Raw genomic sequence first — 10,201 nt, forward strand, 5'->3', positions numbered from 1 at the left:
GGCGGGGCAGAGAGCATGTTCGGTATTTAAGGCCCAGACGCTCTAGGGGAGGAGCCATGGACCATTTGGCCTTCTCATTGGCTGGGCCCTGACTTCCCTCTTGGCCACGCCTCCTGATTTCCTGACCCCACCCTGGCCTAACCTTAAAGCCCACCCCTTCCCCTGAAACTAGGTCGCAATCCCGCCCTCTTTGCTAGTACTTCCTGTTCCCGGCTAACCCTGGCGCGGGGCCCGGGGCCGAAGACTGACCGTGGCCCGAGTGACCTGGGGCGGCTTCGCCGACCGAGTCGGGCCGCGAAGCCGGACACCAGGCGGGAGGGGTGGCGCTCAGGCCGTGCACAGCCTGCGCCAGGTCCCGGCGGGCGACGGGGCTGGGGCTGACTCCTGTCTCAGGATGCCGGGGGAGGAGGAGGAGCGGGCCTTCCTGGCTGCCCGTGAGGAGCTGGCGAGCGCCCTGAGGAAGGATTCGGGGCAGGTGTTTTCCATGGAGCAGCTGCAGCCGCTATTGGTCACATCCCTGCCGCCAGCAGCCCGCTACCTGCAGCTGGACGCCTCACGCCTGGTCCGCTGCAATGCTCATGGGGAGGTGAGGCCCGGCCCCGCTCGGGAGGGGGACTGGAGGACCGGAGCCCAGGGCGGGGCTCACAGCTCTCCGCTCTCTGACTGCTTTCAGCCCCGAAACTACCTCAACACCCTGTCCACGGCCCTGAACATCCTGGAGAAATATGGCCGCAACCTCCTCAGCCCTCAGCGGCCCCGGTACTGGCGCGGGGTCAAGTTTAATAACCCTGTCTTTCGCAGTACAGTGGATGCTGTGCAGGTGAAGCCCCCCTGGGCCCCTTGTGGGAGAAGGGGACTTAGCTGGGCTGGGGGGTTGGCTAGAAAGGGCCGGAGGCTGTGCCCCAACCCCTTTTGGGAAGGGGGCCTGGTGGGTGGTGACTGGTTTGAATGTGTGGTAGGGGGGCCGGGATGTTCTGCGATTGTATGGCTACACAGAGGAGCAACCAGATGGATTGAGTTTCCCTGAGGGTCAGGAGGAGCCGGATGAGCACCAGGTGGCTGCAGTCACACTGGAAGTGCTGCTGCTTCGGACAGAGCTCAGCCTGCTGTTACAGGTGAGATGTTGAAGTGTCTCTAGTCCTGAGGACTTAAATACCAGGTCTGGGGAGCCCAGCCTCACTCCCAAAGGCAGGCTGGGGACCTCATGCTGCTGAGCCATGGGCATAGCCCCCATAGCAACCTGGGAACTCCCCATACTGTTCTTGCTGTGGATGCTGGGAGACCATGGCTTTGAGGGCAGGCCTTGTCCTAGGACTCCAGGTGGAAACTCTTTTTACCTTGTTTGCAGAATACTCACCCAAGACAACAAGCCCTGGAGCAGCTGCTGGAAGAGAAGGTTGAGGATGATGTAAGCAAGGTAGGGATAGGGCTTTAAGACCTGATGTCCAAAGGGGACAGGGGTTGTGGGACTGTGTGTCCCCAAACCTTGCCCTGTCCTTTTCTTCTCAGATACTGCAGCTCTCAGAGTTTGCCCCCTTATTGAGAGAAATTGCTCCTGGCCCCCTCACCACACCCTCTGCCCCAGGTATTATTCGTCCTGTAATGGGGGGTGGGGCAGTTTCTAGTAGACCAAACTGATGGAAATTTGGGGCCCTCCTCTGTGTATCTTCTTGGCCTTTTAAAAGAGATTAAAATTGCTTCCTTGGGTCTGGGTATGTTGAAAAGTAGTCTGTGATTTGTTCCCTCCCACAGCAAATTCAGATGTGACTTGGTCTTTTTCAGAAAGATGTTCAATTTTTTTCTCTCCTATTTTTCAGGCTCCACTCCTGGTCCCTGCTTCCTCTGTGGCTCTGCCCCAGGCATACTGCACTGTTCAGCCTGTAAACAGGCCTTGTGCCCAGCTTGTGATCGCCTGTTCCATGGACACCCATCCCGTGCCCATCACCTCCGTCAGACCCTGCCTGGGGCCCCCCAGGCCACCCGCCTGACCCCCAGGTGAGAGATCTTCTCTTCTGGGTGGAAGTAAAGTTGAGAGAACTTACAGTGACTTGAGTATCTACTCTGTGTCAATTTTTATGCTAAAGACTGTTTCAGGGATGCCTGGGTGGCCCAGTCGGTTAAGCAGCTGCCTTTGGCTCAGGTCATGATCCCAGTGTCATAGGATCGAGTCCCATATCAGGCTCCTTGCTCTGCGGGGAGCCTGCTTCTCCCTCTGCCTCTGCCTGTACTCTATCTCTCTGACAAATAAATAAATAAAATCTTTTTAAAATAAATAAATAAAGACTGTTTCATAGAAGACACGCAGGCAGTTATTGCCCTCCAAGAGGTCACAGACATACATTTAAAGCAAGTATCAGTCACAGCAAGATAGATTATTATGTTGTGCAAATAGGAAGAGGAGGAACCTAGCCTAAAGGATCAGTAGGATTTCTTTCTTTTCTTTTTTTTTTTTTTTAAAGATTTTATTTATTTGGCAGAGAGAGAGATTAAGAGAATCAGTGGGAGGAGAGGCAGAGGAATGGTAGACTCCCTGAGGAGCAGGAAGCCCGATGCAGGACTCGATCCCAGGACTCTGGGATCATGACCTGAGCCAGAGGCAGATGCTTAACCAACTGAGCCAAGCATGCCCCCAATCAGTAGGATTTCTAAGCACCTAGTATGGGTTATACCCAACATTAAGGATATCTATCAGCAAGATGTGAACTTTAAGATGTAATTAAATATTAAACAGGCTATGGGTATGGTGTGTTCCAGACAGAACAATACGTACAAAGGATAGGGTCTGTGTTTTCCCACAGAGAATGAGGGATGCCCGGGAATAAGGGACCCAGGCACCAGGGCCCCCCCAACAGACCTCTGCTTTTTCATTACAGCTTACCTGCATCAGCTCAATCACGGACCCAGTCAACCTCCGTGCTGACCCTGGGAGACAGCTCTCTTATGCTTCCCCTGAAAGCTTCCCCTGATCCCACAAATGCCCGTCTGCCCTGGCACTGTGCTGTCTGTGCCATGCTAAATGAATCTTGGGCAGTGCTCTGTGTGGCCTGTGATCGGCCCCGAGGCTGTAAGGGGTTGGGGCTGGGGATCGAGGGTTCCCAAGGAGCTGGGGGCCTAGAATCTGAGCTTGCACGGGGTCGTTGGGCCTGCCAGAGCTGCACCTTTGAGAATGAGGCGGCAGCTGTGCTATGTGCCATCTGTGAGAGACCTCGGCTGGCTCAGCCTCCTAGCTTGGTGGTGGATTCTCGGGATACTGGCATTTGCCTGCAGCCCCTTCAGGTAACCTGTTCCTGGCCTTCCCAGCTCTTTATTTGCATCTGTTACCACAGGCCATTCTCTACTTCATCTCCTGTTTCCTTCAGTTTCTCTGCGTCTTTCCCCCCAGCTCTCTCTCTTTCCATCTTGAGCCTCAGCCAGCTTTCAATTGGATAATTCTTTTTGCCTTCCCAGCAGGGGGATACTTTGCTCTCCTCTGCCCCGACTCCAGTCTGGTACTGTATTCACTGTACCTTCTGCAACTCGGGCCCTGGCTGGGTGTGTGTCATGTGCAACCGGACCAGCAGCCCCATCCCCATACAGCATGCTCCCTGGCCCCATGCCAGCTCACTGGAAGAGCGACTCCCTGAGCCAGGGCCTACACGACGCCTCAGTGCCCCCCTTCCCGGTTCCTGTGTGGACCCCGAGAAGCAGCGCCAAGACAAGATGCGGGAAGAAGGTCTCCAACTAGTGACCAAGATCCGGGTAAGCATTTAGGCCTGGGAGGAGGTAGGGTTGATCTAGTTATGAAAAGGAAAGGCCACCGTAGATTAATACAAGTTCTTGTAAAACTTGATGTTGTTAGCGGCAGCTGCCTCTTACTGAACACTTCCCACATGACCAGTGCCGTGCCATACACTACTCACGTGATCCATACGTCTAACCACTGTCAGCATTTTGGTTCGGGCAGAGAGTGGGTGGAGGGTGCCCTTCCTGATGGGCCATCTGTCGGGGTGGGACTTTGCCTTAGGAAGGGGAAGCTGCAGGTGCCTGTCCAGAGGAGGTCTTCTCAGCTCTACAGTACTCAGGCACCGAAGTGCCCCTGCAGTGGTTGCGCTCAGAATTGCCCTACGTGCTGGAGATGGTGGCCGAGCTGGCTGGACAGCAGGACCCGGGGCTGGGTGCCTTTTCCTGTCAGGAGGCCCGGAAAGCCTGGCTGGATCGGCATGGCAATGTTGACGAAGCTGTGGAAGAGTGTGTGAGGGCCCGGCGGAGGAAGGTACCAGCTGTGCTGGTGGGGGAGGGGGTTGAGGACTGTGGGTCTTGGAGCTTCTTACACTCTTTTGCCTGCCATTTCCCTCTTCACTCCTCTCCACCCCCAATTCTCAGGTGCAGGAGCTCAGGTCGCTGGGCTTTGGACCTGAAGAGGGGTCTCTTCAAGCATTGTTCCAACATGGTGGTGATGTGGCTCGGGCCCTGACAGAGCTCCAGCGCCAGCGCCTGGAGCCCTTCCATCAGCGCCTCTGGGACAAGAGCCCTGATCCCACCCTTTCCTGGGATGGGCCGGATAAGCAGGTGCCGGGAGGAGAATCCGCTTGGAGGAGCAGGGGGAGGGCCGAAGGGTAGGATTCTTGGGGTGTGACAGCCACTTCTTCCCCCTCCCCCTGAATCACATTGCAGAGTCTGGTTAGGCGGCTTTTGGCAGTCTACGCACTCCCCAGCTGGGGCCGGGCAGAGCTGGCACTGTCGTTGCTGCAGGAGACACCCAGGAATTACGAGCTGGGGGACGTGGTGGAAGCTGTGAGGCACAGCCAGGACCGGGCCTTTCTGCGCCGCTTGCTTGCACAGGAGTGTGCTGTGTGCGGCTGGGCCCTGCCCCGCAACAGGGTAAGCCTGTCCCCTCTGCACCTGGCCTTCGCATGACTCTCTTCCCTTTGGGCCCTGCTCTGCGCCAGCCCCCCGTCTCCGGCCCTGTCTTTTGCTCTGCAGTTGCCCATGTGCTCTAGACAGTGTCTAGGAAGGTGGGGGCAGGAATAGGCCACCTCCTCCCCCATTATTTTTACAGTTCCACTATGGAACATTACAAGCACAAAATGTCAGCTTTCTTCCTCCATGTCCCCCCCAGCTCCTACGTATTCATTACCACTCTTCTGCAGTCACCAGGGTTTAACCAGTCTTTATTCCATCTACACACACACACACAATTACTTTGAAGCAGATCTTAGGCAGCATGTAGTCAGTCTGTAAACACTTGAGTGTGTATCTCTGAAAGGTAAGTCTTTGAAAACACAGCTACAAATACCATTGGCACACCAAAAAAAAATAACTGGGAATTCTTCAATGTCATCATCAAATATCCATTTGGTAGGAGCAGGCCCCTCTTATCTCCCAAGCCCCTGCTTACTCTAGGCCAGAAGTAGCAATTCTTGGGGCAAATACACTCCCATTTAGTTAGACTGGCTCTGTACGTGTTGGGTTGTGTTTTGTTTTCTACTTTTTATTTTAAAATAGTTGTAGATTCTCAGAAGTTGTAAAAATAGTATAGGGTCCTGTGTGCTCTTTACCCACCTCCTCCCAATGGTAGCATCTTCTGTAATTACTATACAGTATCAAGACCAGGAAGTAAACACTGGTACCGTGTGAGCCAGACTGCAGACCTTGTTCATTTTTCACATGGATGTGTATGTGGCTCTGTGCTGTTTCATTCCGCATATAGGTTCATGTAACCAACAAGATACGGATTATCCCATCACCTCAAAGGATCCCCCTCATGCAGCCCTTTTATAGTTGCAACTTTCTTCCCTTCCTCCTGTCACCTGACAACTACTAGTCTGATCTCCATCACTATACTTTGTTTTAAAGATTTTATTTATTTGTCACAGCACAGAAGCAAGGGGAGCAGCAGTGAGAGAGGGAGAAGTAGGCTCCCCGCTGAGCAGGGAGCTCAATGCGGAACTCCATCCCAGGATCCCGGCATCATGAACCAAGGCAAAGGCAGGCGCCTGAGCTGCCCAGGCGCCCCTCCATCTCTAGAGTTTTGTCAGTTCAGGGACGTTATTTGTTTGCTTCTAGTTGGATGCAAATACCTTCCTGAGAGCACTCTTCCTTTACTGTAGGCCTCACCACTGTTTTCTGCCGTGAGAGTCTTCAGACACTTAGGTTGCCCGCCAGGCACTTGTTGAAAGTTGCTACCTTGGCAGTCGTTCATTAGACTCGGGTTTCTCAGTGGACCCCTGGCTACTGCCCCCTCCCCAGGCTGGCAGCGATGGCTTCAGACCCCCTCCTCTCTTGGCCTCACCCTGCAGATGCAGGCCCTGACTTCCTGTGAGTGCACCATCTGCCCTGACTGCTTCCGCCAGCACTTCACCATCGCCTTGAAGGAGAAGCACATCACTGACATGGTGTGCCCCGCCTGTGGCCGCCCAGACCTCACTGATGACACGCAGCTGCTCAGCTACTTCTCTACCCTTGACATCCAGGTACTGCAGTCCCTAGGACTCAGGGTGCCCTGGGCTTTGAACAGGAACCCTGCACACCCACCACTTCTGCCTCCTGTCCCCAGCTGCGAGAGAGCCTAGAGCCAGATGCCTATGCACTGTTTCACAAGAAGCTGACTGAGGGTGTGCTTATGCGGGACCCCAAGTTCTTGTGGTGTGCTCAGGTAAGTGGCCTGCCCGGGGGAGCTGACTGGAGTGGGTGGAGGAGGGCAGGGTGCCAGATCAGGTCTCATATAGCTTTATGCTCTTGTACCTACAGTGCTCCTTTGGCTTCATATATGAACGGGAGCAGCTGGAGGCAACGTGTCCCCAGTGTCACCAGACCTTCTGTGTGCGCTGTAAGCGCCAGGTGAGGCACATTGATCCTTTCAAAAAGAACTTGCTAAGCTACTGGCATATACTACATCAGACTCAGAGTATATCAAAGCATGGAACAGACGTGAGCTCTGGCCTCAAGGAGCCTGCAGACTAGTCAGGAAAGGAGGGAGGGACGGAGGGAGAGAGGGAGGCTGAGGGGGAGGGAGGGTGAAAGGTAAGGAAACGGAGGAAGGAAGGGAGAGGGAGGGAGGGAAGGAAGGAAAGGTGAGGAAGGAGGGAAAGGGAGTATGGGAGGGAGAGAGCATAAATACACATGTATAAGTTCTATAAAGAAAACACAGGAATTTGAGATTAGGAATAATGGAACGGACCTACGTAGGATAGAGAAGTCAGACAAGTCTTCTCTAAAAATGGTTTAATTTAAGCTCAGGCCTGAAAGTTAAGAAGAAGCCAACTTTGCAAAGGATATTCGGGCCAGAAAGAACAACACATGGAAAGGCCAAAGTCAGAAAAAGTATTGTGTGGCTGGAGCCCCAAGAGCAAGGGTGAGAGTGGCAGGCGGTCGGAGAGGAGCTAGCTGCCAGATCAGGAGAGGCCTTGAGGCCGAGTGAGGAAGGTATTTGCCTTTTATTCTAAGACTAAGCAAGGGGTGATACTATCTCATTTGCCTTTTAAGAAGTTTAATATTTGAGCGCTCATTTTGGCAGCACATATTCTAAAAAGTTTAATGATGGATACCAAAAAGTGACATCTGTATTACAAAACAGTAATAACAAAATGACCACCTGAGACCCTCCCACTAAATCTTGAAGCTGGAACACTCCCAGTGCTGTGGAAGCTGCCTGCCTTACACTCTCCAAGGCATCTTGGCCACCAGGTGGAGCCTGCATCGCAGGCCAGCAGGGTTGGAGGCAGAGACACCGGGAACAGAGGCCAGACCTGACCTGGCTTGGAGTAGCACAGCCACAGTAGGGATAAAGAGAAAGGAACAGCGCTGAGATAGGCTTGGGGGGGTGGACCGAAGAACTGCCAGTGAAGATGTGCCAGTACAAGGACATGAAAAACCAAGGCTGGCCTCTTGGTTTGAGATGGGAGCCAATGGTGAAGGACAGTGCCATAAACTCAGCCAGAGAGCACTAGGTATGACAGGCGGGACCCTCAGGAAGGGCCTAGAGTGGAATTTTCAGGTGAAGTTTGCTTTCCCTCCTGCAGTGGGAGGAGCAGCACCGAGGCCGGAGCTGCGAGGATTTCCAGAACTGGAAACGCACCAATGACCCAGAATACCAGGCCCAGGGCCTAGCCATGTATCTTCAGGAGAACGGCATTGGTAAGGGCGGACTGCGAGGCCTGTTTGCCTGGTCATTTGTCACTGCCAGCCTCTCGTCCTGAGAGCCTAGAGGAGCAGTGGCAGCCCCAGCCCTGACCTGCCGTCCTTTGCAGACTGCCCCAAGTGCAAGTTCTCGTACGCACTGGCCCGAGGAGGCTGCATGCACTTTCACTGCACCCAGTGCCGCCACCAGTTCTGCAGTGGCTGCTACAGTGCCTTTTACGCCAAGAATGTGAGCCTGGAGATGGGGAAGGAAGGAACAGGAGAGTGGGCCGCTGCCATCGGGTGGGGGTGGGGGGCAAAGGCATGGAGAAATAGCCTAGGGGAAGAGAAGGGGAGGCCAGTGGGGTGTAAAGCACCTCTCTGTCCCCTCCCCCCTTCTGCTTGCTCCAGACCCTCCAATGTCTCCATCTTCCCCCATCCCTACATCCCTCATGCAGGGGTTCTGAGAAGCCAGGACCCCAACCGTCTCCAACTTTCCCTCTCCCATCTGGGTTTCTGCCAGAAATGTCCAGACCCTAACTGCAGGGTGAAAAAGTCCCTGCATGGCCACCACCCACGAGACTGCCTCTTCTACCTGCGGGACTGGACTGCTCTCCGGCTCCAGAAGCTGCTACAGGTCAGGGCTGGCGAGCCTGGTTGGGTTCACAGATTGCCCAGGGTGGGAGGCAGGGCCCTGGGGGGCAAGAAAGGAAAGGCTCTCTGCTGGGCAATGCAGCAGGGCTGGCATCAAGGGGAACCTAATGCCCATTCATCTGCTCCTCCTTAGGACAATAATGTCATGTTCAACACAGAGCCCCCAGCAGGGGCCCGGGCGGTACCTGGTGGTGAGTGTTGGGACAAGCCTGGGAGGGGGGTGAGGGCAGGCTGCGCTCCCACTGTGTTGTGGGTAAAGGGGAGGCTCAGGTGTGTGGTCCAAGCTTGACCTGTGCTGCCTCCTTTGATATCCCGGTTCTCTGGAGGCTTCGTGGTTAGTGACCTCCTCCCAGCACAGGATCCCTTCCTTCCCTTACCCTTAGGTGGCTGCCGGGTGATGGAGCAGAAAGAGGTTCCTAACGGGTTCCGAGATGAAGCTTGTGGCAAGGAGACTCCGGCTGGCCATGCTGGCCTCTGCCAGTGAGTGTCAGGCATGGCGTGGAGCATAGTGTTGGGGAGGGTACACCTGGAGAGTGAAGGGGGTCTCCTGGAATAGTGGGTCCTGCAGGGGAAGCAAGAGGGGGGTTCTCTGGGCAAGGGTGTGGCTAGGTAGGAGCCAGCAGCGTGCACAGGGAGACGGTGCCTATCCGTGTAAGCGGCAAGAGTTGTCAGTCTCGTTCGTGTGAGTGTGCCAGTGACTGGCAATGTACAGGGTACCCTGGCTCAATAGTAGCCAAACAGAAGAACAATGATTCCACCCTGTCCTCTCCCCAGGGCACACTACAAAGAATATCTTGTGAGCCTCATTAATGCCCACTCGCTGGACCCCGCCACCCTGTATGAGGTAGAGGAGCTGGAGACGGCTGTGGAGCGCTACCTGCATGTGCGCCCACAGCCCATTGCCGGGGAGGACACTGCTGCCTACCATGCCCGTCTATTACAGGTAAAGCCTCCCCTCCAGCCTCACCTCTGACCCATGCTCTAGAAGCCCCTGTCCAGCCTGTGTCTGAGCCCTAGGCTTCCAGTGGCATCCTTTTCTCTCTCCTTCTGCAGAAGCTGATAGAAGAAGTGCCCTTGGGACACAGTATCCCTCGAAGGAGGAAGTAGCCGAGGGCAAGGATCCTCCTGAGGGTCTCAAGGCCCAGCCTCCTGAGGAACAACTCCAGCACCAATAAAGAAGCATCTCCTTGCCCAGGCTTTTTGGTGGTCCTTCTTCTGGCCCCACCATCTGGGGCACAGGGAAAGAGGGTGGGTGAACTGAGAGCTTTGCTGGAAGGGTCGCTTACAGCCCACCGCCTGACCCTCCTTGGACTCCGGGCCAGGAAGGAATTAACACCTTGGATGGCCAAGAAGGTCCTCCCCAGTCAGCCACCCTGCCTGGGCTTTCTCCTCTGCAGCCTCCTTTGTTCCTTCATCCAATTCGACTGGTATCTGAGGTCATGTACTAGGC

The 10,201-nt window shown here is 54.9% G+C and overlaps 1 protein-coding gene across 3 annotated transcripts; it reads left to right on the forward strand.

Moving 5' to 3' along the window:
* Positions 1 to 216: 216 nt before the first annotated feature.
* On the forward strand, positions 217 to 9,948 carry LOC111140716 (ring finger protein 31). Of its 3 annotated transcripts, none has more exons than XM_022492919.1 (21): positions 217 to 586; positions 674 to 820; positions 960 to 1,115; positions 1,349 to 1,417; positions 1,510 to 1,585; positions 1,818 to 1,995; positions 2,874 to 3,276; positions 3,448 to 3,738; positions 4,004 to 4,252; positions 4,363 to 4,548; positions 4,654 to 4,860; positions 6,279 to 6,452; positions 6,536 to 6,634; positions 6,730 to 6,819; positions 8,001 to 8,115; positions 8,229 to 8,347; positions 8,621 to 8,734; positions 8,885 to 8,942; positions 9,135 to 9,231; positions 9,526 to 9,694; positions 9,805 to 9,948. In XM_022492919.1, exons 1-21 carry the CDS (start codon positions 395 to 397, stop codon positions 9,856 to 9,858), a joined length of 3,243 nt encoding a protein of 1,080 aa, XP_022348627.1. In that variant the 5' UTR covers positions 217 to 394; the 3' UTR covers positions 9,859 to 9,948. The 3 variants fall into 3 exon arrangements, with proteins under 3 accessions (XP_022348627.1, XP_022348628.1, XP_022348629.1); XM_022492920.1 differs by having other exon boundaries at positions 1,349 to 1,408; XM_022492921.1 differs by lacking the exons at positions 8,885 to 8,942; positions 9,135 to 9,231; positions 9,526 to 9,694; positions 9,805 to 9,948 and having other exon boundaries at positions 8,556 to 8,622.
* The last annotated feature ends 253 nt before the right edge of the window (positions 9,949 to 10,201 follow it).

This window comes from Enhydra lutris, unplaced genomic scaffold (assembly GCF_002288905.1).
Source record: "Enhydra lutris kenyoni isolate GAN:26980312 unplaced genomic scaffold, ASM228890v2 scaffoldscaffold4, whole genome shotgun sequence".
Classification (NCBI taxonomy): Eukaryota; Metazoa; Chordata; class Mammalia; order Carnivora; family Mustelidae; genus Enhydra; species Enhydra lutris.